This window comes from Tribolium castaneum, chromosome 2 (genome assembly GCF_031307605.1).
Source record: "Tribolium castaneum strain GA2 chromosome 2, icTriCast1.1, whole genome shotgun sequence".
NCBI lineage: Eukaryota > Metazoa > Arthropoda > Insecta > Coleoptera > Tenebrionidae > Tribolium > Tribolium castaneum.
The window spans coordinates 26,141,594-26,166,996 of NC_087395.1; the positions used below are offsets into that span (position 1 = coordinate 26,141,594).

The following is a 25,403-nucleotide window of genomic DNA, read 5'->3' on the forward strand; positions in this document are numbered from 1 at the left end:
TTAGTGGGGTTATCTCTAATAGTTTCGGAGTTATTGCTCGATTAATGTTCTGGGTACCCGGAATCGACAAAAATTGAAAAAATCAAACTTTCAAAAAACACACCTATTCGAAAAAGCGGAACTATTTTGATTCTATCTTATGTAAAATGATCCGGGGAATCGATAGGCGTCGAGAAAATCGCCAAAATCCTAATAGTTTTTTAGTTATGAATTTTTTAAAATTTTACAAATTTCTGCTTTTATTTGCAATTTTCTCGAAAACTATTAGTCGGAGAACAATGATCTTTTTTGAAAAAGATAGATAATTTAAAGAGCTTTCCAACGATAATACACTTCATAAGGTTATCTCGAGTAGTTCCGGAGTTATTGCTCGATAAATGTTCCGGGTACCCGAAATCGGCCAAAATCTCGAGAAAAATTGAAAAAATCAAACATCAAAAGATCAAACAAATAGATTTTTATTGTACTTTTAACAACTCATGAGGGTTGTAAAGGCATAGAAAAGTCCACAAAACTTTGCTAGAGTGAGTTTGAAAAATTTTTTTTTTAATTTTAAGCAAAAAAAATCAAAATTTTAAATCTTGTGAAACACCAATATAATACGTAAAATGGATCGTGGAAGACATTGGAACAAACTGTGTTTTTTTTTAAATTAACTGCTCTAAAAACTTAAGACGAAAAAAAAACAATTCACTTATAAATTCATTTATTTAACTAAAAGCCCGCTACACAATTTTTAATTTACAAATTCATCTTAACGTCCTTGAACCCTCTGGAGGCGTAATCCGAGGGCTTGGTCCGATCGGACAGCTTCGGATATCCGGGATCCCCCTCAACCACGGCCTCCCTTGATTTAAAAGCCTTCCATCCGCCGGCCCTCGTCCAATCATTGGCATTATACTTGAAGTAATAAGTGAACCAATAGGCGGCCATAACCCCCAAGAAAGCCTTCCCAGTGACGTATCGCACGTTCCTTGCCCGTTCTTCCCCCAAAACCGGAAGCAAAACCTTGGCCAACTGATCCAAAGGCCAGCGGTAGGCCCTCCGGATGGGGTTGTAGGTGGCTTTGTACATTTCGGGAACCGGTCGGGGCTCACTTGGGGCCAACTCTTGGTCTTTGAGCCATTGTTTACGGAACGCTCGTTCCTCGTCTGTCATGCCCAAGAGGCGCTCGCGCTCGCTGTTGAAGCGCCCGGCGATGGACATGGGCTTGACGCCCCCGGTTTGCGACGCTTTGCCCATGCTTTCACACAAACGAACACAAATGAATTGTTATATAATTTGGGGTTAGGTGTCAAAACTGACAGCTGACGTTTTTGCTTCAAAAAAAAAAATTAATTACCGAAATTGAGCCCTTCCCTGCGCCAGTTACGCAAGTTTAAGTGAAAAAATGCAATTTTTAATTTATTCAATGCGTGTTGGATTAATTTAATTAGAATTATGCTGGTTTAATTTTTTGCGATTGTCGGCCTGTGGCTGTCAGCTGTCAATATTAAAACGTCACTTGTGATGATTTTCCAATTGTGCTTTGTTTGAAGATTAGTGGCAGTTTTTGAGTGAATTAGCGTCGTTTTTGTGCCGATAAGTTATCGCAAAAGGCCGCGAAAATGACCGTCATAAATAAGGTGGGTTTTTGTGTCGTTAATTCAATTGTTTATGCCCGTCACCAATTGCCAAAAAATGGGCTCAAATATTTCAGTACCTGGCACTAGTACTAACTTAGTTACGGCCAAATTGCCTCTGAGGGACATCGCCCTCGATGTTAAGCCCGGTCGTTCGACCAGCAGACCGAGACTTAACAATGGACAAGTCGGTTGAATTTTGCGGTTTTTTGGTGCAATTAACGCTTGTTTTAGATGGAAGTGGACGGGGGGCCCAAGGGAGAGGGCTTCCGGTCGTATTACATAACGAAAATCGAGGAATTGCAACTGATTGTGGCCGAAAAAAGCCAGAATTTGAGGCGTCTCCAAGCGCAAAGAAACGAGCTCAATGCTAAAGGTACTAATTTCTTATCTCCGGTTTTTTTTTCTTATTAAAAATTCCAGTGAGGATGTTACGAGAGGAACTAATGCTGCTCCAAGAACAGGGAAGTTACGTGGGCGAGGTTGTTAAACCCATGGATAAGAAAAAAGTCCTAGTTAAAGTACACCCTGAAGGTAAATTTGTGGTTGATATTGACAAAAACATCGACATTAACGACGTGACTCCCAATTGTCGCGTCGCCCTACGTAATGAGAGCTACACCCTGCACAAAATTTTGCCCAACAAGGTAAGTTTCCACGTCGTAAAAGTCCACTATTGATCTTTAAATAATTAAAAAAAATATATTTTTACTGCTTTTTACCATCATTTTTAATTATTAATATGTTAAAAAGGATTGATTTTCATTCAAACTTTAACCTCACCCCCATTTAACTAAGTTACGTAAGTGTGCAAAATTTCATCACGTTCGGACACCAGATAACAAAGCAAGTTAAATAAAAGTTTCTGAAAAAAGACAAATTTTCTAACATTTTTCACCATTTTGCATTGAATTTTCCCGGTTAGGTCGACCCTCTGGTATCCCTAATGATGGTGGAAAAAGTCCCCGACTCGACGTACGAAATGGTCGGCGGTTTGGACAAACAGATCAAAGAGATCAAAGAAGTGATTGAACTCCCAGTGAAACACCCGGAATTGTTCGACGCTTTGGGGATCGCTCAGCCCAAGGGAGTGCTCCTGTACGGCCCTCCGGGCACCGGAAAGACGCTCCTGGCCCGAGCTGTGGCCCACCACACCGAATGCACCTTTATCCGGGTTTCTGGCTCGGAATTGGTCCAGAAATTCATCGGGGAAGGGTCGCGAATGGTGCGCGAATTGTTCGTAATGGCCCGAGAACACGCCCCTTCGATCATCTTTATGGACGAGATTGATTCAATCGGGTCGTCGAGGATTGAATCGGGCTCAGGGGGCGATTCTGAAGTCCAACGAACAATGTTGGAATTGTTGAATCAATTGGACGGGTTTGAAGCAACGAAAAATATCAAAGTTATTATGGCGACCAATCGAATTGATATTTTGGATCCGGCACTCTTAAGGCCGGGGCGTATTGATCGGAAAATTGAGTTTCCGCCACCGAATGAAGAGGCGCGGCTTGATATTTTGAAAATACATTCGAGAAAAATGAATCTAACACGTGGGATTAATCTGAGGAAAATCGCAGAGCTGATGCCGGGCGCCAGTGGGGCCGAAGTCAAGGTAATTGTCCAATTTAAAAAAAAAAATAAAAAATGCACAACCTGTAATTTGTAACACCTTAAATTAAATCTTTTGAATACTTTCTTTGTAAGATAAAAAGTTGGGATTTTTTAAGGGTGTCTGCACTGAGGCCGGGATGTACGCCTTAAGAGAGCGCCGCGTCCACGTGACTCAGGAGGACTTCGAAATGGCCGTAGCCAAAGTGATGCAAAAGGATTCAGAAAAGAACATGTCGATTAAAAAATTGTGGAAATAATTTTATTTTAATAAAAATTAGTAACTTGATCGGTTAGTTGTTTATTAATTTTCTCCAGTTCCTGAATCTTTGAATTTGTAGTTTGCAGCTTCGCTTCGATATCTTCACACAGTGGTTTAGTGACTTTTGATACAATTTGGACTAAGGCGAGTGTTTGAAGGGCGTTATTGTGCAACATAGTCAACTCATCCTCAATGTAATCCCCCTGCCCTTCGTGTCTTTGGACTTCTTCCTGAGTTAGAATCCGCGATAGGCTTGAAATACCTGCAAATTTCCCCTGTTTGGCATTTTTTGTAGATTTAGATAAACACTCACTTTCTAGATTATTTTTGTAAAATTCGTTGTCTACAATCTCGAGCTCCACTTCGCGTCTTTGGCACTCCGCCCCCCGTTTGCAGGCTTGAAAGCAGGTCAATTGCACGTGGTTATCGGTGGCCCCAGCGCCACTCTCATTCTGATAAACGGAAAAAATTAATCCCACAAACAGCGGGTCCATGGTTTGGTACATAAGCTGGGTCCTAACATCTAACTCTGGGGTAAAAATCACTCAACAAAAAACAACACCAAACTTGCCTACGTGACTCGGCCACACTGTGATGTGGGGGTGCGAGTGGTACCAACCCAACACCCGCATCGGCCTGTGTAATTTACTCGCCAGTTCTTCCGCATAACCACTGGCCGTGCACAACTGTTCGGGGGAGATTTCCACTCGGTCGGGTTGTTTGTCGCTTCTGTGTAGAATTACACAGGCGGAAATGTATGAAATGCAGGATTGTTCGTTCACCTGGAAAAAAATTGTAATTTTGGGGGAAATACTCGCAAAGGGGCGCGTTACCTCACCGATGAGGAGACCCATGACCTCCTCTTTTTCGGTGGTTAGGGCGTGCTGGAAGCACGCAGTGTATACATCACTCGATAAAACGACTTTTTTCAAATACTTTTCGTCCGAGATCATTTTTGGTTTAGTTAAGTGAGACAATTTGACGCAGTTTAATTAAAAAAGCTCATTTTTATCGCTGAAGTATCACAAAAAGTTTGGTTATGTTTATCTGACAATTGTCAAAAGCTCAAAGCATCAGAAAGTGACAAATGGAAAGTCCCCAGTACGTAGTTAAATCCCTAAATAAATTGGGCGTTTTTTAAATATTTTTATTAATAATTATGTTTTTTTTATTCATTACAGGACTAATATTTGGTTTTCAGGACCAGATAAACAGTTAATTCATTTAATTTGTCAAAAATTTCTCTTAAGAGTTTTACAATAAAACTTGTTAATACAAAAAATAAGACAATTGAAAAAAAATAAAAATACATTCCAAAAAATGATAAAATGCACTCTCAATATCAACAATAAATCAAGTTATAAAAAAAACACTTGAACTGAGAGTATTTTCCACCGTAACTGAAAAATAATAGTCCTAAAGAAATCAGTGTTTGCTACTAAATATTTATTTTTTTCTCTTTGTATGTGATTGATTTTTTTTAAACTATAGTACCAATTAATAAATAAAACTCAGTCTTTGTTAAAAAATTTATTAAAATGGAAGACATGGCTTTAAACACCTCCTCAAACCACCTCCTTCTCAGTCACTGAAAAAGTATCGACAGTACTCGCTGAATTGACCGGAGAATCTAAAGGCCTTGAGGAAAAACCCCTTTTGCACAAAGCTGCGATTTGGACTGGGTCCCGTCCTCTCGTTTCGGGCAAATAAAACCTAAAACACAGTCAATTTTTTTCTCTCTTTTTTTTACGAAATTACCTGACAAAAAAGAACAAAGCGACGACAACAAGGGCAAAAATAAAAAACGAAGCGGCCCCCAGAAACATCAACATGGCCTGAAAACACAAACCGACGATAAAATTCCCGCCCCAGTTGGCCATACTGCCAAGGGCCATGGCACTAGGTCGTGGCCCCACTTCAAACAGCTCGGATCCGATGAAATAAGGGATAGGGCCAAGGGCGATTCCGTAGCAAATCACGAAACCTAAAACTCCGACGATGCTCAAATAGGGCATCCAGGAGAAGTGGGACTGGAAAATGGTTTTAGTAAAATTGTTTCCGAACGAATTTACTTACAATAAAAGTAATGGCGAGTCCTAGAATAATTAGGAAAAAAGTTGTGGTCACTAGACTCAACTGAAGGGTGCTTCGGCGGTTGAATTTTGCCATCACAGGGATTGAAATTATGGCCATGAGGAGGTTGCAACAGCCAGCTGCAATAGTCGCGAGTTGGCTGTTTAGTAACGAAAGCCCAGCTTTTTGGAAGATTGAAACCGAGTAGTAAAAAACAGCGTTGATTCCGCTAAATTGTTGCCCAGCTTGAAGACTACAAACTAGGAGCAGTGGTAGTAGCAAAGATTTATCACCAAGGACACGAATTATGCTCCAATCTTCACCCTCTGTGTCGTTATCTTGTTCCTCAAGCTTCAGTTCTTGGATTTCGTGATCGAGCAGCTCTTCTTTGGTGTTGCGAATAAGTGCTAATTCTGAATGAAAAAAATAATATAAATCACTTTTTTTATTTTGAGAAATATGCTACCAACTCACGTTTTAGCGCTAGATGTGGTTGCTTTTTGATTATAAAAAGATACTTTGGACTTTCAGGCAAAAATACTAATATCACACTACATGAAGCAAGAGGTAGCAAATAGAAGGCCAACAAATGGGGCCAATAATCCTCATTCCCTAAAATCCCTTCTAAGGACAAAACTTGCCCCAATAGGACACCACAAGTCACGCCAAGGGGGCACAACACCCCCATGGACCCCCTTAATAAACCTGGGGCCAATTCCGTTAAGTACATGGGCATGACGCTGGTGATCAACCCTGAAAACCCATCAAAATTTGAACTTTCTACCACAATTTTTTTTCTCTTAAAAAAAACCGATGAACTTTATTTTTATATTTTAACAACTTTTGTGGGTTGTTAAGACATGTAGAAGTCCATAAAAATTTACTGGAGTGAGTTTAAAAAAAAATTTTTTTCTCACCTCTTGAAGGTCAGTTGTTTTACTTAGGAAATTTGAGCAAAAAAATTGAAAATTTTAAATTGCGTGAAAAATTAGTATAATAGAGAAAAAAAGCCGCTGAATCCAACGGAACAAACCGCATTGCTCTACGACTTTTAGTTTTCGAGTTATGAATTTTTTTAATGAATAAAATTTTTCACTATGACAAATGGCTAGCCTAAATTTAGGCAAAAAATTTTAAATTTTTAATTCTTGTAAAAAATCGATATAATATGTAAAATGAGCCGTAGAATTCAATCAAACAAACCGCAATGCTCTACGACTTTTGGTTTCTTTTTTATGAATTTTTTTAGTGAAAAACTTTGATCGCCTCTGTAGCCGGAACCGTTGCCCGGAGCGGCTCAGGGTTTGGTCGAGAGAATAGATAAAATTAAGCGCAATCAGATGGTTTTTTGTTCGTTGCTCTAAGTCTTACAGTTTCCGAGAAAAACGCAAAAAAAGGTTTCCATTTTCACTTTTTTTTAATTTTCAATCGCCAATTACGGCGAAACTATTAAAGATATCGAGAAACGGAAAAATGGAGGATAACCGGAATAAAAAACTCTACAAAATGGCATAGGACTCAAGGCGATATCTCGCAAAAAAATTTTCAATTTTCAAACGCCGATTACGGCCAAACTAAAAGAGCTAGGAGAAAACGCTTTTTTAGATCGGAAAGAGCACTCCAAAATGTATAAGATAGAATCGGTTTTATTTGATTTTGAGACACTTTAAAAATTGACCGATTTCTAAGGGGGGGGGTGTTAATTTTTTTTAATTTTTTTTATTTTCTCATTTACGGCTAAACTATTCTAAAAAGTGGAACTATTTTGATTCATACCGATGCAAAATGATCCGGGGAATCGATTGGAATCAAAAAAAGCGCCAAATTCCCAATAGCTTTTTAGTTATGAATTTTTGAGTATATGATCTAATTTTCGCTTTTATTTGCATTTTCTTGAAAACTATAAGTCAGACAACAATAATCTTTTTTGCAAATGATAGATCATTAAAAGGGCTTTCCAACGATACTACACATCATAGGGTTATCTCGAATAGTTTCAGAGCTATTGCTCGAGAAATGTTCCGGGTACCAAAAATTGACAAAAACTGCGACGAAAATTGAAAAAATCAAACATCAAAAAATCGAACAAATGGACTTTTTGTGGACTTTTAACAAGTTTTATGGGTTGTTAAGACATGTAGAAGTCCATAAAAATCTACTGGAGTGAGTTTAAAAAAAATTATTTTTTTTCACCTCTGAAGGAAATTTGAGCAAAAAAATTGAAAATTTTAAATTGCGTGAAAAATTAGTATAATAGAGAAAAAAAGCCGCTGAATCCAACGGAACAAACCGCACTGCTCTGCGACTTTTAGTTTTCGAGTTATGAATTTTTTTAATGAATAAAATTTTTCACTATGACGAATGGCTACCCTAAATTTAAGCAAAAAATTTTAAATTTTTAATTCTTGAGAAAAATTGATATAATATGTAAAATGAGCCGTAAAATTCAATGGAACAATTTCTTTTATTTTCTCAATTACGGCTAAACTATTCGAAAAAGTGAAACTATTTTGACAGGTTAGTCGTAGCGACTTTGGATCCCGCCGGTCATTCTACGTTAGAAACACTCAATTCTAAGGTCACAACCCCGAATAATTGAAAAATAATAAAGTGTTTCACTCACTAATTACAGAACGATTAATTAAATACCTGAGGACACTCCTATGAGGAGCCTTCCAACGATCAACATTTCAAAGGAGTTTGCTGCTTTCGATGCGAAAAAGCAAACCCCGGCAATAGTTCCGATGAGAGAACTCACAATTAAGGCCCCCTTGCGTCCGGCCTTATCCGCGAAAAAAGACCCACCAAGGGACCCAATGGTACCACCCACCAGGAAAATAGCCACGATGGTGGACCACAAAAAATCGAGCCCACCTTCGTGAAGTACCACACCATAATGGTTGAGAACACTTTGGTTGCAGAACAATTTAATGACCTAGCAAAAAGTGAGAAAGGCTCGGTGGTTCCATGGTACTTACCCCTGCCGGAGAGTTGACCACCCCGATGTTGTAGCCCACTGGGAGGGAGGAACCAATGGTGGTTGCCACCCCCGCTAGGACAAGCACCCTCGTCCATGATGGGCGAGTTTGGGAGATCTCCTGGAAGTAGACAAAATTTTTGCCTCGATTTTAACCATTGGTTTTACCTTCTCATTGGATGGCATGGCTTCAAATGAATCGAACTGTGTCAGTTTTCAATTAAATATTATCAAAATTTAATTAAATAAGTACAAGAAAAACAAAATTAGTTTAATAAACTTTATTAATTAATTTTTGGACGGATGCAATCACAACAAATTTGTGCGTTTCAGCTCAATTTTCGACAAGATTTTTTAGTATTTTTTGTTAATTATGATATCGACGAGGATGCAGGAATCGTTGAGGATTGGTACGACTGAACCAAAGGTGAAAATCCACCAAAACCAGCCACACTGCCAACCATCCAAGACGATATAACTGAGGAGAAAGCAAGCACTAGCATGGCAACCTATAGCTGGACTGTGTTAAGGTAAATCGTGATGAAAATGCATTTTTGAGTCACCTTGACTCGACCCCTGATTTAATTAAATGAGTGTTTTAATTCGGTTAATGGAACTGATAGCTGGTAATTGAAAAATTAATCAGATGGCACGTGAAGGATACATAATAAGGCTGATGTAGGATGAAACATGGTTAGACCAATTAGAAAAATGAACAGCTCAAAGCAAATCATTCCAACAGATACACTTAATCCAACCACCAGTCTGCAATGCAAAAATCACTATTAAAAGCCGGCAATAAAGCTACTTACGTTCCTTTACACTAAATTATAAAAAATATGGTACTTTTAAAACGTTAAATTAAAGATCACAATAATCGAAAATTTATGTCAAAATTACGAATATCTGACGTAAAATTGTCTGAGGATTCCATATCTGTTTTCGTTTTCCTTCTACGATTCGTAGTTTTCGAGATATTGAACGAAAAATAGGCAATTTTATATTTGCAATTTACCAAAAAAAATAAAAAAAAATCATAAAAATCACAATAATCGAAAATTTATGTCAAAGTTACGAATATCTGACGTAGAATTGTCTGAGGATTCCAAATCTGTTTTCGTTTCCCTTCTACGATTCGTAGTTTTCGAGATATTGAACGAAAAAAAGGCAATTTTATATTTGCAATTTACCAAAAAAAATTAAAAAAAAATCATAAAAATCACAATAATTGAAAATTTATGTCAAAGTTACAAATATCTGACGTAAAATTGTCTGAGGATTCCAAATCTGTTTTCGTTTTCCTTCTACGATTCGTAGTTTTTAAGATATTCGATGAAAAAGGACAATTTTAAATTTCCAATTTACCAAAAAAAATTTAAAAAAAAATCATAAAAATCACAATCATCGAAAATTTATGTCAAAGTTACAAATATCTGACGTAAAATTGTCCGAGGATTCCAAATCTGTTATCGTTTTCGTTCTACGATTCGTAGTTTTCGAGATATTGAACGAAAAATAGGCAATTTTATATTTGCAATTTATCAAAAAAAAATTTAAAAAAAAATCATAAAAATCACAATAATCGAAAATTTATGTCAAAGTTACAAATATCTGACGTAAAATTGTCCGAGGATTCCAAATCTGTTATCGTTTTCGTTCTACGATTCGTAGTTTTCGAGATATTGAACGAAAAATAGGCAATTTTATATTTGCAATTTATCAAAAAAAAATTTAAAAAAAAATCATAAAAATCACAATAATCGAAAATTTATGTCAAAGTTACAAATATCTGACGTAAAATTGTCTGAGGATTCCAAATCTGTTTTCGTTTTCCTTCTACGATTCGTAGTTTTTAAGATATTCGACGAAAAAGGACAATTTTAAATTTCCAATTTACCAAAAAAAATTTAAAAAAAAATCATAAAAATCACAATAATCGAAAATTTATGTCAAAGTTACAAATATCTGACGTAAAATTGTCTGAGGATTCCAAATCTGTTTTCGTTTTCCTTCTACGATTCGTAGTTTTTAAGATATTCGATGAAAAAGGACAATTTTAAATTTCCAATTTACCAAAAAAAATTTAAAAAAAAATCATAAAAATCACAATAATCGAAAATTTATGTCAATGTTACGAGTATCTGACGTAAAATTGTCCGAGGATTCCAAATCTGTTATCGTTTTCGTTCTACGATTCGTAGTTTTCGAGATATTGAACGAAAAATAGGCAATTTTATATTTGCAATTTATCAAAAAAAAATTTTAAGAAAAATCATAAAAATCACAATAATCGAAAATTTATGTCAAAGTCGCAAATATCTGACGTAAAATTGTCTGAGGATTCCAAATCTGTTTTCGTTTTCCTTCTACGATTCGTAGTTTTTAAGATATTCGACGAAAAATGACAATTTTAAATTTCAAGTTTACCAAAAAAAAAATGAAAAAAAAATCATAAAAATCACAATAATCGAAAATTTATGTCAAAGTTAAGAGTATCTGACGTAAAATTGTCCGAGGATTCCAAATCTGTTATCGTTTTCGTTCTACGATTCGTAGTTTTCGAGATATTGAACGAAAAATAGGCAATTTTATATTTGCAATTTAAAAAAAAAAAATTACAAAAATCATAAAAATCACAATAATCGAAAATTTATGTCAAAGTCGCAAATATCTGACGTAAAATTGTCTGAGGATTCCAAATCTGTTTTCGTTTTCCTTCTACGATTCGTAGTTTTTAAGATATGCGATGAAAAAGGACAATTTTAAATTTCCAATTTACCAAAAAAAATTAAAAAAAAAATCATAAAAATCACAATAATCGAAAATTTATGTCAAAGTTACGAATATCTGACGTAAAATTGTCTGAGGATTCCAAATCTGTTTTCGTTTTCCTTCTACGATTCGTAGTTTTTAAGATATTCGACGAAAAATGACAATTTTAAATTTCAAGTTTACCAAAAAAAAAATGAAAAAAAAATCATAAAAATCACAATAATCGAAAATTTATGTCAAAGTTAAGAGTATCTGACGTAAAATTGTCCGAGGATTCCAAATCTGTTATCGTTTTCGTTCTACGATTCGTAGTTTTCGAGATATTGAACGAAAAATAGGCAATTTTATATTTGCAATTTAAAAAAAAAAAATTACAAAAATCATAAAAATCACAATAATCGAAAATTTATGTCAAAGTTACGAGTGACTAACGTAAAATTGTCTGAGGATTCCAAATCTGTTTTCGTTTTCGTCCTACGATTCGTAGTTTTCGAGATATTGAACGAAAAATAGGCAATTTTAAATTTGCAATTTACCAAAAAAAATTAAAAAAAAATCATAATGATCACAATAATCAAAAAATTATGTCTAAGTTATGAATATCTGACGTAGAATTGTCTGAGGATTCCAAATCTGTCTTCGTTTTCGTCGTACGATTCGTAATTTTTGAGATATTCGACGAAAAATTAACAATTTTAAATTTCCAATTTACAAAAAAAAATGAAAAAAAATCATAAAGATCACAATAATTGAAAATTTATGTCAAAGTTACGAATATCTGACGTAAAATTGTCCGAGGATTCCAAATCTCTTTTCGTTTTCCTTCTACGATTCGTAGTTTTTAAGACAATGAACAAAATATTAAGGTTTTTAATTTTTTCAACAAAAAAAATTGAAAAAAATTGCGACAAAACCAAAAATTAAAAACCCTCACCATAATATTAGTGGTCACTTCACGGCCTTTTGCCTCAATTTTGTCTCGGCCTCGGTATTATATTTAGCCCCCGACAATAAATTTTAATCAGAAAATTCGCGTCAATTGATTATAACAACGAACAATTTTTTTGCAATTCGAATTTGATTTCTAAAAATAGCTACTCACTGAGTATGGTGTATGCGAAACACTTCCTCTGAGGCCTCCTGTGTCAAACAGGCCTTCACGCTCTGGGGACTGTTCCATAACAATAATACACAAATGGTAAAATGGGCAACTAAAACGAGAAACTTTGCCGGAATTAGCTCCGAAGCGTAGTACATGACATACCTGGAAAAAATTCAATTGTAAAATTCTATTATTAGAAAGTTGGAACGCTTTTTGGCATTTGACCCCTTGCACAAATACATATAGTTAAAAATGCGATACCTGTTGTTTTTCAAATAAATACGCGTTGTTGTTGATAAGTCTTAATTTTAGTGTCGCTCGCAATTACGCAAATTCGTTTTATCATTATTTGTTTATTGCAAAAAGATTAAGTGCGTTATCCGGGTAAATATTGAAAAATTCCTCTTTGATCGATTTATCCTTCAACAATGCGCCAAACTACACGTGTGTTTATGGTGCGTTCAATGACTTTCATCCACGCTTGCTGTGCTTATGACTCAGTAAATCAATAAATTTTTCGAAAAAAACTACTTACGACTCTCAGTTCGATCAATTGTATATTTATTGAAAAAAATTAATTGTCACTGTTTTACACCATTTTTTATGACACTAGTGACTTAAAACGTCACTAATAATAAATTTGTAGACATCTGCTGCTGTATGCAGGTGTGCGGCCTATTTTCGTGTAACGCGCAACTCAATAAACTCAAAAATGAGTCTGGAAGTAGCTGCTACCATCTGTTACTTTATCAGAACTTGCGAGGGTTCAGCGTTCTGTATTGATCAAAAGTTTGCTGTATAGATGGCAACAGTTGAGCAAAACTGTATAAAAACCCTGTATGGTTTTCACATTTCAAAATTTGTAAATAAAAAAGACGTTTTTTCCTCAAATCGGTTTACGATTTAAAAAGTAAGCGGGAAAAGGCCGATTACGTAGGAACTGCTGAACGCAACTGCGGGAAATTTGAACATCTGGTGGAAACAAGCTCGTGTTAGGGGATTTTGCCCAAACGGCCACACTTGTTAGGTTTTAACGGGAACGCCCCTCACACAAGCGCCAATTTCAAACACTGACTGATTTAATGAAGCCAATAGAAAATATTTTTCACTTTTGGCTTGTTTACTGGCTTTAATTGGCCACCAGTTAATTACACGTAATTAATCGACGCCGAGATGAAACCGACGCCAATGCGGAGAGTAGCGTCGCGGCGCTGCTTCAGTCACCCCTCCACAATGGCGTCGGTGAAACAAACGAGCTTCGGTTGAATGACGAAATTTCGCGATTTCTTTAAATCACCGAAGCGAAAAATACGGCGAAAATTGTGGATTTTCTATCCAAAATCAAGGTAAGTGCGAGTGGATTTTTTCGTATATTTGCGGGCGTTTTTGTTGTTATTGGCGCATTGTTTGTTTTTGCCAATTTTTCGGGCTTAGGGGCGGAAAACTGCGTTTTGCGAAAGTGGGTTAAGGTTTTGGGGGGAAAAAATCGATCGGTTTTTGGGTCATTTGGAAAAAGGACGAAATGACACAGTTTAATTGATTGTTTTGCGCAAAAATACGGTGAATTGACAATTCGTAAAGTGGACATGGAGGAAACCAATTTATTTGATTTGCTAACTTATGGGAAATTCATGAATTTTTTTTCTATTCCTCACATTTTTTTTGTTTGTTTTCACATTTTTATAAATCGTGTTTTTAAAGCTCCGTTAAAATTTAATGCGCTGTTAAAATTAATTTCGTAAATGAGAGCATCTGTTTGGTTTAATTTGGTCACGTGGTCAGTGAATTTAATAAAAAAAAATTTTTAAATATATTATTTATTCCTGCGGTTAAAGTGCTATTTTCTCTACTTAAAAAAGTTGATAAAAAAATAGTTTAACATCTGCTATAGATTTTTTTCTTAATTAGATGATTTAATTTTGTTCGCTCAAATATTTAAATTGTCGAGTCGTATAATTCATCACCCAAGTGTTAACCAGTAATGTAACAAATCTGTTATTTTTAGCTGAACAATGAGTCGTTAACAACTGGCGTTTATCACTTTATTGTCCCATTTAGTTTCTCTTAATTTTCTGTAGTCGGTGTTTTGACGAGAAAATTGTTTTTTTTTGTTTGAAAATTTGAAGTAATTATCGTTGTCGTGGCGTCCTCCCGATTTTCACGGCCACTGTTTGTTATTTTCTTTGGAGAGAGAATTGCGGCGCCAAGCGTCGTGGCGCCGCCGGTCGTCGCTCTCTTTGTCTCACTATTATTACACTCAAACGTTCGTATTTCGAATATTTGGGCAAAAATTTCATTCTGTTGCAGCAAATTGTCTTCCATTCTTCCTGCTGCTGGCTTCTAGGCTGGAGAAACGTGGAGAGAAAGTGCAATGCGACACTTATACTATCTTGTGCGTCTGGCAACTTTACTATTCTCCCAGTACTTATGACTACTGTAAGTCCAGCACACAAAAAAATTCAAAAAAATTGGCTATACTCGGATCACCGCGAAGACAGTATATGACCTTGAAGTGCACTAAAATAATAAAACAAAAAAAGACTGACCGCACAATTTTTTCAGCAACTTTTAGGTAAAAACTGCGATGGAGGCCACTATACGTGTTCCCCGCCTAAAGATTGTTGCAAACAAGGTTGTTGCTTCCTTTTAACTCCTGCAGTACACCGTCCTCCTGCCATCCCTCCTGCGAATTTTTTCAACCCTTTATTTCTGGGTCACTGGTGAGATGGTTTTTTTTGGGGGGAAAATGTGTGTTAGTGACTGATTTTTAGGTATTTTTGGGTCGCTGTGACGGCAACTGTTGCAGGAATTCTGTGTGCTTGCTCGCTGTGGCGGCGACATAACCAGGGGAGCTTCTGTTGTAGGGATTCGGGAAGGGATGAAAGGGCTTCAGAGCCGGATTCGAATGGCTCCTGCTATGCGCCACCTCAGTACTCGAGGTGTAATAGCTTTCACCAGCCGCCACCGCCTTATTCAGAGGTTGTCCATTTTTTTATTTAAATTTTTTATTTTCAAATTATTGTTTTTTTGTCTTTTTGTTTTTAATTTTCTCACTTTTCAGGGCCTTATTTCTATGTTTCTGTTTTTGCTTTTGCTTTATAATTAAATAATATTATAATTAATATAATAATTAATAATAATATAATATAATAATTGTAATTAATAATTTATTATTATTTTCCCGTTCTATTTTCTGTTTTTTTTCTTCTGCAGTTTTTTATTTCCTGTTTTAGTACAGTGCAGTATTTATTTATTTATTTATTTATTCATTTTTCAATTTATTTTGGGAATTGCTAAACTTTGCCTCTCAAATTATGTTTAAATTCAAATAAAGTCATTGTTTGATTTTCGGGTATCCGTAATATTTATCGGGCAATAACTCTGGAACTATTAGAGATAACCCTATGAAGTTTATTATCGTTGGAAAGCTCTTTTAATTGTCTATCTTTTTCAAAAAAGATCTTTGCTCTCCGACTAATAGTTTTTGAGAAAATTGCAGATAAATGCAAAAATTGGTAAAATTTTAAAAAATTCGTAACTAAAAAACTAGTGGGAATTTGGCAATTCTCTCGATGCCAATTGATTCCCCGGATCAATTTACATAGGTATGGATCAAAATAGTTCCACTTTTTCGAATAGTTAAGCCGTAATTTATTTTATTTTAATTTAAAAAATGGTGGATGCGCCGAGTTATTTTTCAAAAAATTCATAACTCAAATACTAAAAGTCGTAGAGCAATGCAGTTTGTTCCATTGAATTTAGCGGCCCATTTTCTGTATTATACCAACTTTTCACGAGATTTAAAATTTTGATTTTTTTTGCTAAAATTTCATGAGTAATATAACACTTGCCTTCAAGAAAGTGAAAAAAAAATGTTTTAAATGAGTTCTATCATAGTTTTTCGTACTTATATGTGCCTTTACAACCCTCTAGAGTTGTTAAAAGTTCAAAAAAATCCTTTGTTCGATTTTTTGATGTTTATTTTTTTTTATACTTTTAATGTTTTTACGTTCTTATAGCGCAATTTTCTTATAAGTGAGTTTGCGTTAACTGTTCTGTTCTTACAGTCTGAGGATTTAAACACGTTTCTAGGTCAAAAATCAAGTTTTTTTCCCTACTTTTATTAAACTAGAACAAAAAAATTGCCAAGTTTGGTCAAAAACGACCAAAAATTTTCCTTTTCTAAACGTTTATTTATCTTTCGATTTTTAAGTTTTTCGTTTCTTTCCTTTTTTCATATTTTTATTGTTTCGTTCTTATGTTTCAATGACGATATTTTAGTGTTCTCGTGTTGTTATTAACTAATGTTTGGGTTTTTTAATTTAATTTTTTTGTTTTAATTCTCAGCTACTTATTCCAACGTTTTAATTGATTCTATTGTTTTTATGTTTTTTTTTTCAAAGTTATTTTAATAATTTTTCAGTTCTTACATTCATCCTTAAAATAAAAACAAGCCCAATTTTTAGGTGACTTCAAAGCCAGATTTGTACCCTTTGGTAATCAGTTACAATGGAGATCCGGTGATCAAAAATAATAATAGTTCAACTGGTTATTTAATGGTGCAATACTTTAGAAACTTTATAGTACGACCTGTTGGTACGTCCTTGAAACTCAAAAATTTAATTTTTTTCAGTAACTTTTTCAGGATCTTTATCGGCCACAAGCACCATCGATTCACTAAGTTCCAGTTTTATTTGCAACGCTGCGAATGAGGTAATTTTCCAAAATCGTCAATAAAAATAAAAAGTGATAATTTTCAAGGCCAACACAATAATCCCTCCTCCGTACTCTTGCATGGGAAGTCTGGAGGAAGTAACTACCGAAAATAATCAAAGTGTTCAGTCCCCCGAGCCTCCCCAAATCCCCCAATCAGCCTCCGGCGACTTCCTCCCAACCCCCAGCACCCACACGAACCCCCCAACCCCCATCTCGATATCGATAAGAGACAACCCTTGCTTCGGACAGAACGCAACGAACATTGTAAATAATTTAAACGAAACGTTGCCAAATCTAGAACCTAGCAAATGCCAAACTAACTGTGATGCTTCGCCCTACAAGAAGATAAAGTAACTAATTGATCAATTATTCCACTCGAAAAAACTAATTCTTCCAGAAAACCGATACTTCAAAGACTCCCGAAAGACCGAAGCCAGGACTCGGACGAAGACCACAACTTCTCCGACTTGCTAAACCTCTCCGTTTGCGTTCCCAGCAGTGTTGTCAACCTGGGGGCTTCAATCCAATCCAGCCACCTCCAGGAGCTCCAGTACAGTGTCACCAACAGCATGACCGGGTCGGACATCAGCAGCTTGGCCAATCTGGGGTCCCCAGACTCGCCCCCGCGGGCCACCAGTCCCACCCTGGAGATGAGGGAATTACTCGATAAAATCCAGCAGCTTCCGCAGCAGAAGAGCCCCCAGCCGCCTAAGACAAGCCGCGTGAAGGCCAAGACGCTGTACATGCCGCTGTACGAAGGGCCTAAGAAGGGCCTAAAAGGGTGGCTGTCGCGCTCCGCCCCCAACACGCCCTGCAGCAACTTTGCGCCCAGTTTCCCCAAGAAGGGCTCCAGCCAGCGGAGCAGCCGGGTGGTGGTGGGCGACGGCAGCCCCCTTCTGAGGGAGTACGAGGAGGACGCAAACAGGGACGAGTGTTTGTGATTGCGCTGTCCAACACCAAAATTCGTGTTGAGTTGAAGAAAACCAGTCAATTGGATTGACCCTGCTCAAGTTATTTTTATACACTCATTGGGGGTTTCGGCACACGTATTTACAAAAACGCTAATTAGAGTTTGATTAGGCACAAGTGCTTCAAGCCTAGGCCTAGGTATTGTTTCGGTACCAATTCTCTTCGGTTATGGCTCTAAAATTCGATATTTTTGTAAAAATTCGTGTTCAATTACCATTATTATTATGAATGTTTGTAGTGATTTTCTCGGTGTTGGATGTTAAAAACGATGATTCATTTTTGCAAAAGTGTACTTATACCGAGGTTTGGTTCAAAGTGTGGTGGATAATGTTGCTTGGTTTTAGATGCCTTGGCGATATTTTTCATACCTACCGACTTACAAAAATAAATGCTTTTGACTAGTTGGCTGGACTAAACAAGGGTGAAACAATCAAAACTAGGGGACAGTCTACTAGAAAGTTGGTTTCGTTTTTTCACATTTTCGTTGTCCTGAATTGCATTAAACTTGAATGTTTATCTACAGTTTTATTCGAAACAGCAACTTGAAATGTAATAAAATGGTGACTAATAAAAAGTTATTTACGTCTAGAATTTTTTTGACCCGCAACCGAAACCTTGCTTTAATATAAAAAAATATACGAAGTGAGTCTGCTAAAAGTAGATTTTCACTAAAGATATCTCAAAAACTGATAATCTTACAGAATTTGTCGTTTGCTATTAAAAACTGTTTTTATTTTTTAGAATAAAAATTTGAATATCAATAATTATTATAATTAAAAGTAATTATAGGTAAGTATACAGTAAAATCTCTCTTAAAGGACACTTCCTATAGTAGGACATTTTTTAAGTCAATTTTTTTAATTTTTGCCAAATCAGGTAGATATTAATGAAAAAAAATTTTTTTTTCAAGAAATAATTTCTATACCAATACTCACAATCAAGCTACTACCTCTTTAATAAAGTCTTTGTAGTTTTTTTTTATGTATAAGTTATTATTTCTTTTAAGAGGACATCTCCATTAACCGGACAAAAATCATGTCACTGTCGGTGTCCGCTTATAGGAGATTACATTGTATTTTTCTTTTTTTTGACAAAATTCCAAATTCAAACTTGGAAAATCCACATAACGAATAATTTTAAGTTAGCTTCTTTTTGTTAATAGAAATAAAAAATTGTTAGTGTTTACAACGGCTATTTTTATTGAATTATTTAATATAGGATTTTTTGGGAGACACAAACTCAATAAGTTTTTATTTTACAAAAAGAGGAGACAATATAAAAAAATTAGATTTTCACACTGATACAAATAATTTTTCTTTTATTATCATTAGTACGTCTGAAAGGGTGGTTTTCCATAATCCTTGAACAATTTTTCCCAAAATTCGTATTCTTCCCGATCCGGATTCTCCTTCAGTTCCAAATTTTCCCCAATTTCGAGATAAGTAATTTTCTCCTCACACTTTTCCCACGAAATTGTCTCGCCCAAGAGTCGTTGTCCGGGAACTGGGGCCCTAATAACACAAGTCAACTTTTTATTATTCAAAAAATTGTAATAATAACCCAAAATTTGCAAAATTCGTCCACATCTCAACCATCCGTTTCCGCATCAAAACATCACTCTGAGTCAAATTCCTAGTCGTCCCATTTTTGGTAAAAATATACTGCAACTCTTCGGCATGTCCCACACCTGGGTATTGACTCGTGTGGGTGCCTTTGTAGGTGAATTTGTAAAAATAGCCCTCCGAGTGTTTGATCAAAAAATCAACGTTTTTGCGGATGCCTCGCACTAGAAGTTCCTGTGCCAAAAACTGCAAGCAAATTTTGAAAATTTAGCGAAATTGGAGGCACACCTTTGCGAATTTGTCGGTGTTTTGTGCCGAATCGTTTCCCAAAAAATACTCCCTGACTATTTTCCCTATTTCTTCGCTCTTGTTGGCGTTATTCAAGGATTGTGGATAAAACAACTCGTAGTTTGAGTCAAAATCGGTGATATTCATGTTATTGACGACTGAAATTTTCTAAATTTGAACGATTTGTTCGATTAATTCGTGGTACAAAAGTACGGTTTAGTCCCAAAGTGCCCTCGTTGGAATTATAGCCAATTATGAACGGTACTTTATTGAAATTTCCACTTTGGAACAGTTCGTAGGGACTTTGCGTTATGATCGCGTCCTTATTTTCGGCTTCAATGACCGGATAAAAGGCCGCAGCTCTCAGATCAAGTTGGTAGCCCTTTAATAATTTTTTGAAAATTAGGGTACCAATAAAAAAAATAAAGTACCGTAGCTTTGGCCTCATTTGCAGCTTTGAGTAACTCACTCCCGTCAATTTCCTGCAACCCCTCAACTATACTTTTGGTATTTTCGCAACGAATGCCAAAATATTTGGCCAAATTGACCACAAAAGGCAAGGGATTTCGTTGCAAATACCTGGGATTAAGACTCGACCCACTTTGCAAAATCACCCGATGAAACAAGCCCTTTGTTCTCGGGCTCAAAAGTAGCAAAGACACCGAGTCCGCCCCTGAACTCTCCCCAAAAATGGTCACATTTCCGGGATCCCCCCCAAACCCAGCAATATTCTCCTGGACCCACTCTAAAGCCCTCACTTGGTCCTTAATCCCTGCGTTTCCAAACGCGTTTTCGTCACAAGTGGTCAAAAAACCGAAAACATTCAGCCGGAAATTAACAGTCACCAGCACCACCGACTTCTCCATGAGGTATTCGGGCCCCAAGTCGGCCCCCGACCCCCTGAGATGGGCCCCTCCATGGAAATAGACCATCACAGGGGATGGGTTTGTTAAATCACGAGTGAAAACATTGAGGGTTAAACAGTCCTCGTTTCCGGTCATTGAACCATCGTTTTTGTCAATTTGGAGGCACTTGGGGCCGTATTTATCGCAGATTTTGGTCCCTTTCCAGGGTTCTGGCGGTTGCGGTGGTTGGAAGCGCAGTTTTCCAAGGGGTGGTTTCGCGTACGGTATTCCTTTAAAGGCGTAAAATGTGGAAATACGTCCCTGGACGCGCCCAGAGTTTGTGAGCACGGTTGGGGACTAGAACTCAATTTTTGGGCGAATTTTCGAAATTGGACTCACCATGTTTGCGAAAATTGGGGCGAAAACGAAGTAACTGAGTATTAATCGTTTCATTGTTTTAATGTTATCACAAAAAAACGTTTCCTTTGTTCGCTTTTGTTTGTTTTTATATCAAATATACGACTTATCTAAATAATTCAAGGTTTGAGGTAATTTTTTTACGCATGGATACGCGTTTTCGCCACTTTTTATCAATAAAGTCGGTTTAAAAACACAAAACTACGATTTGTGAAACAAAAATTAAAACAAATTTGAAATTCTCAGACGATTTTGTGATTTTTCGATGTGTAGGTAGGAAAATAAAAATTATGAGCAAGTTGTTTTTTTCAAATTATTTGCACAGTTTTGGCTCGATTGCTACGAAATTTTGCTCAAAAATAGAGAATCAACAAGTAAAAAGGGCTACAAGTCGTTTTAGTTCAATTTCTAATTTATTATTATTATTATTTTTTTTTAGATTGGAAACTTGAAAATCACCCATATTTCGTCCAATATCTCGAAAACTAAGAATCGTACAACAGAAATGGGACAGATCTGAAATCCCCAGACAATTTTACGTCAGATAGGTGTACCATTGATATAAATTATCGGTTATTGTGATTTTTACGATTTTTTTAATTAGTAGGTCGGAAAATAAAAATTTTGACCAAGTCGTTTTTTTCAAATTATTTGCACAGTTTTGGCTCGATTGCTACTAAATTTTGCTCAAAAATAGAGAATCAACAAGTAAAAAGGGCTACAAGTCGTTTTAGTTCAATTTCTAATTTATTATTATTATTATTTTTTTTTAGATTGGAAACTTGAAAATCACCCATATTTCGTCCAATATCTCGAAAACTAAGAATCGTACAACAGAAATGGGACAGATCTGAAATCCCCAGACAATTTTACGTCAGATAGGTGTACCATTGATATAAATTATCGGTTATTGTGATTTTTACGATTTTTTTAATTAGTAGGTCGGAAAATAAAAATTTTGACCAAGTCGTTTTTTTCAAATTATTTGCACAGTTTTGGCTCGATTGCTACTAAATTTTGCTCAAAAATAGAGAATCAACAAGTAAAAAGGGCTACAAGTCGTTTTAGTTCAATTTCTAATTTATTATTATTATTATTATTTTTTAGATTGGAAACTTGAAAATCACCCATATTTCGTCCAATATCTCGAAAACTAAGAATCGTAGAACAGAAATAAGGACAGATCTGAAATCCCCAAACAATTTTACGTCAGATAGGTGTACCATTGATATAAATTATCGGTTATTGTGATTTTTACGATTTCTTTAATTAGTACGTAGGAAAATAAAAATTTTGACCAAGTCGTTTTTTTCAAATTATTTTCACAGTTTTGGCTCGATTGTTACGAAATTTTTCCACAAAATAGAGAATCAATAAATAAAAAGCGCTACAGGTCGTTTTAGTTCAATTTCCAATTTTTTAGTATTATTAGTTTTTTTACATTGGAAAAATGAAAATCACCCATATTTCGTCCAATATCTCGAAAACTAAGAATCGTAGAACAGAAATAAGGACGGATCTGAAATCTCCAGACAATTTTACGTCAGACAGGTGTACCGTTGATGTACATTGTCGGTTATTGTGATTTTTACAATTTTTTTAATTAGTAGGTAGTAAAATAAAAATTTTGACCAAGTCGTTCTTTTCAAATTATTTGCACAGTTTTGACTCGATTGCTACGAAATTTTACCCAAAAATAGAGAACCAATAAGTAAAAAGTGCAACAAGTCGTTTTGGTTCAATTTCAATTGTAGATTGGAAATATTAAAACAAACCATTTTTGCCCAATATCTCGAAAACTAAGAATCGTAGAACAAAAATTGAGACGGACTTGGAATTCTCAGAGAATTTTACGTCAGTTACGTCTTAAATTTTCGGTTGTTGTAATTTTTATAATTTTTTATTGGCAGATAGGTAAATAAAAATTTCACGTTTTATTTATTTACACAAGCTTGCCCAGTTTTTGTGCCACTTTATCAATAAATTCAGAAGTCCCCAAATACTGATCTTCCCTAAATTCAGTTCCAAAAACACAAGGTGCCAAATCTTTCGTAACCAACCCTTCCTCAACCGTCGAAATGGTACTTTTTTCCAAAGTTTGGGCAAAACTACCCAAATCTGGGTTATTATCCAGCTTTGCGCGATGTTGTAAACCCCTGGTCCAGGCAAAAATGGACGAAATTGGGTTCGTTGAAACTTTCACACCCTTTTGGTACTCGCTTCAAAAAACATTTAGTAAATGGGCAATTGACTGGAAATTTGTTGGTACCGGAAGTGTCTGGTCACAGTACCATGCGCTGGTTCGGTCATTATGGTCCTACCATCGTGTGATATGAGACTGTGGATCATCAAACCCATGGAACCGAAGCCCTGCCCAACGACGTCCGACAGGACATCACCGTCGTAGCTTTTCAAAGCCCATAAAAACCCACCGGAGGATTTCATAGCCTGGGCGGCCATATCGTCAATTAGGCGCAGTTCAAAAGTTAAGTTAGCTTGGGCAAATTTTGACTTAAAGTTTCTGCAAAAAAGTGATGAGAAAAAATCCCCAAACTATTTTTACAACTTTTCGTAAACTTCCAAAAACACGTCATTGAACAACTTGTCGTACTGCTTCAAGAGCGTACTTTTCGTGGCGAAATAAACCGGAAATTGGCGTTCCAAGGCCATCCGGAAGCAGGAAGTTGCAAAGTTTCGGATGCTATCTTCAGTGTTGAACGTCACCATCGCCACACCTCGATTTTTGTAATCGAAAATTTCGAATTTTTCCTCATGATCGCCGGTTTTCACGGTTAGATAAATCTACAATTGGTTATTTTTTGGTAATTTTTTTTTCTGTGTTAATTATACTTTTGATGGTTTTTCGATTGTGAGGTCTTTGCCTCCGTACTGATCGCCGAAAGTATGGCGCCCCATGATGATGGGTTTGGTCCACCCACGGACGTACTTGTTCACATTTCGGCAAATGATGGACTCCCGGAATTGCGTCCCATTGAGGGCGTTTCGAATCATACCGTTTGGGCTAGGCCACATCTGGGTCAAATTGAATTCTACCAAAAATTAAACCACTGGTCAGAAACCACCAACCTTTGACCCGTTCCTCATCTGGCGTTATGGTGGAGCATTTAATCCCTACATTGTGTCTCAAAATTGCTTCAGCTGCGTCTTTTGATACCTGATTTTTGGTCGCATTTCTGCAATTTTTACTCATTTTTTTGGCCAAAAAAATTGCAAATTTACCGATTCGGAAGGCTACAATCGTAGTAGTCTCTCCCGAGCTCGACGAAAGGCAAAATTAGTTTATTTTTGATTTCGGCGAAAATTATTTTGGTCATTTCGTCACCGTCGATTTCAACGATTGGTTTCGAAACGGCGATTTTCGTTTTTGTGGCATCTAAAAATTTGTTACGATTTGGAAAATCAAACAGAACTTACATTTCCGACTCAGCAACTTCACAATTTGTGTTTTGAACATCATGAGTTCGTTATGTAATCACTAAACAAACTCACATGCTGTTTATATTCAAGCTGGGTCAAACTATTTGACCGGCTTAGTGACAATCAATTAATTACTGTTTTATCTTCGAGTTTTGCAATGAAACGAACATAAAATCTGTATGATTTATTTAATCCGATGATACCATTCTCCGAATTCGTCCCAAAACATTAAATATAACTCTGTGTATGTTTCTAGCCTGAAATAACTAGGCAATTTCAATTTTTTTTTGGTATATTGAACCATATTTCGTCCAATATCTCGAAAACTAATGATCGCAAAACAAAAGTAAGGACATATTTCAAATCCTCAGACAATTTTACGTCAGATAGGCATGTTGTTGATTTAAATTTTCGGTTATTATGATCTTGGTGAATTTTTTATTGGTGAGTCGATATGCGAAAATTTTGACCAAGTTGTTTTTTTCAGATTATTCTCACAATTTTGACACCATTCCTATGAAAATTTGCCCAGGAATAGATAATTAATAAGTGCAAAAGGCTACAAGTCGTTTTTGTCAAATTTCTTTTTTATTTATTCATAATTTTTTGGTTTGCCTGTAAAAAAAATAAAGCCACCGATATTTTTTCCAATATCTCGAAAAGTGCGAACCCAACACTAAAAGCTGAAACAGATTTGAAATCCTAAGACAATTTTACGTCAGGTAGACATACTTTTGATTAAAAAATTA

General features: G+C 35.9%; 7 protein-coding genes across 15 annotated transcripts; 2 read left to right on the forward strand and 5 right to left on the reverse strand.

Annotated features, from left to right (window-relative positions):
• Nucleotides 1–689: 689 nt before the first annotated feature.
• Nucleotides 690–1,483, reverse strand: ND-B17 (NADH dehydrogenase (ubiquinone) B17 subunit). Its single transcript, XM_967510.5, has 2 exons — nt 1,343–1,483; nt 690–1,243 (listed from the first exon to the last, which is right to left on the reverse strand). The coding sequence occupies exon 2, from the start codon at nt 1,240–1,242 to the stop codon at nt 742–744; it is 501 nt and encodes a 166-aa protein (XP_972603.1). The 5' UTR covers nt 1,243; nt 1,343–1,483; the 3' UTR covers nt 690–741.
• Rpt6 (Regulatory particle triple-A ATPase 6) lies at nt 1,484–5,525 on the forward strand. 2 transcript variants are annotated; one of them, XM_967458.4, is made up of 6 exons: nt 1,484–1,625; nt 1,857–1,998; nt 2,046–2,269; nt 2,548–3,237; nt 3,353–3,525; nt 3,575–5,525. In XM_967458.4, the coding sequence occupies exons 1-5, from the start codon at nt 1,608–1,610 to the stop codon at nt 3,491–3,493; spliced, it is 1,215 nt and encodes a 404-aa protein (XP_972551.1). In that variant the 5' UTR covers nt 1,484–1,607; the 3' UTR covers nt 3,494–3,525; nt 3,575–5,525. The 2 variants fall into 2 exon arrangements, with proteins under 2 accessions (XP_972551.1, XP_015839239.1); XM_015983753.2 differs by lacking the exon at nt 1,484–1,625 and adding an exon at nt 1,646–1,809.
• On the reverse strand, nt 3,474–4,462 carry LOC103314370 (lys-63-specific deubiquitinase BRCC36). The gene is made up of 4 exons (XM_064355271.1): nt 4,329–4,462; nt 4,071–4,277; nt 3,809–4,022; nt 3,474–3,757 (listed from the first exon to the last, which is right to left on the reverse strand). Exons 1-4 carry the CDS (start codon nt 4,446–4,448, stop codon nt 3,501–3,503), a joined length of 798 nt encoding a protein of 265 aa, XP_064211341.1. The 5' UTR covers nt 4,449–4,462; the 3' UTR covers nt 3,474–3,500.
• LOC661178 (solute carrier family 2, facilitated glucose transporter member 1) lies at nt 5,013–13,122 on the reverse strand. Of its 5 annotated transcripts, XM_064355268.1 has the most exons (9): nt 12,955–13,122; nt 12,681–12,903; nt 12,420–12,581; nt 8,547–8,666; nt 8,218–8,503; nt 6,043–6,321; nt 5,572–5,981; nt 5,254–5,525; nt 5,013–5,208 (listed from the first exon to the last, which is right to left on the reverse strand). In XM_064355268.1, exons 3-9 carry the CDS (start codon nt 12,495–12,497, stop codon nt 5,061–5,063), a joined length of 1,593 nt encoding a protein of 530 aa, XP_064211338.1. In that variant the 5' UTR covers nt 12,498–12,581; nt 12,681–12,903; nt 12,955–13,122; the 3' UTR covers nt 5,013–5,060. The 5 variants fall into 5 exon arrangements, with proteins under 5 accessions (XP_064211338.1, XP_008198498.1, XP_064211339.1 ...); XM_008200276.3 differs by lacking the exon at nt 12,681–12,903; XM_064355269.1 differs by lacking the exons at nt 12,681–12,903; nt 12,955–13,122 and adding an exon at nt 12,582–12,600 and having other exon boundaries at nt 12,420–12,528.
• Nucleotides 13,123–13,595: 473 nt separating this feature from the next.
• On the forward strand, nt 13,596–18,695 carry LOC103314369 (uncharacterized protein). Of its 3 annotated transcripts, none has more exons than XM_015983751.2 (8): nt 13,596–13,765; nt 14,727–14,855; nt 14,982–15,139; nt 15,191–15,398; nt 16,886–17,015; nt 17,053–17,132; nt 17,181–17,485; nt 17,533–18,695. In XM_015983751.2, exons 2-8 carry the CDS (start codon nt 14,847–14,849, stop codon nt 18,074–18,076), a joined length of 1,434 nt encoding a protein of 477 aa, XP_015839237.1. In that variant the 5' UTR covers nt 13,596–13,765; nt 14,727–14,846; the 3' UTR covers nt 18,077–18,695. The 3 variants fall into 3 exon arrangements, with proteins under 3 accessions (XP_015839237.1, XP_015839238.1, XP_008198497.1); XM_015983752.2 differs by having other exon boundaries at nt 13,606–13,765; nt 17,065–17,132; XM_008200275.3 differs by lacking the exon at nt 13,596–13,765 and adding an exon at nt 14,527–14,682.
• A 581-nt stretch (nt 18,696–19,276) lies between these two features.
• LOC661074 (juvenile hormone esterase-like) lies at nt 19,277–21,333 on the reverse strand. 2 transcript variants are annotated; one of them, XM_008200274.3, is made up of 6 exons: nt 21,199–21,333; nt 20,386–21,156; nt 20,168–20,336; nt 19,955–20,112; nt 19,665–19,912; nt 19,277–19,615 (listed from the first exon to the last, which is right to left on the reverse strand). In XM_008200274.3, exons 1-6 carry the CDS (start codon nt 21,250–21,252, stop codon nt 19,432–19,434), a joined length of 1,584 nt encoding a protein of 527 aa, XP_008198496.1. In that variant the 5' UTR covers nt 21,253–21,333; the 3' UTR covers nt 19,277–19,431. The 2 variants fall into 2 exon arrangements, with proteins under 2 accessions (XP_008198496.1, XP_064211307.1); XM_064355237.1 differs by having other exon boundaries at nt 20,386–21,089; nt 21,199–21,319.
• Nucleotides 21,334–23,135: 1,802 nt separating this feature from the next.
• Nucleotides 23,136–24,811, reverse strand: LOC661014 (uncharacterized). Its single transcript, XM_967204.4, has 7 exons — nt 24,652–24,811; nt 24,457–24,610; nt 24,304–24,410; nt 24,067–24,266; nt 23,783–24,018; nt 23,486–23,737; nt 23,136–23,435 (listed from the first exon to the last, which is right to left on the reverse strand). Exons 1-7 carry the CDS (start codon nt 24,692–24,694, stop codon nt 23,159–23,161), a joined length of 1,269 nt encoding a protein of 422 aa, XP_972297.2. The 5' UTR covers nt 24,695–24,811; the 3' UTR covers nt 23,136–23,158.
• Between the last annotated feature and the right edge of the window lie 592 nt (nt 24,812–25,403).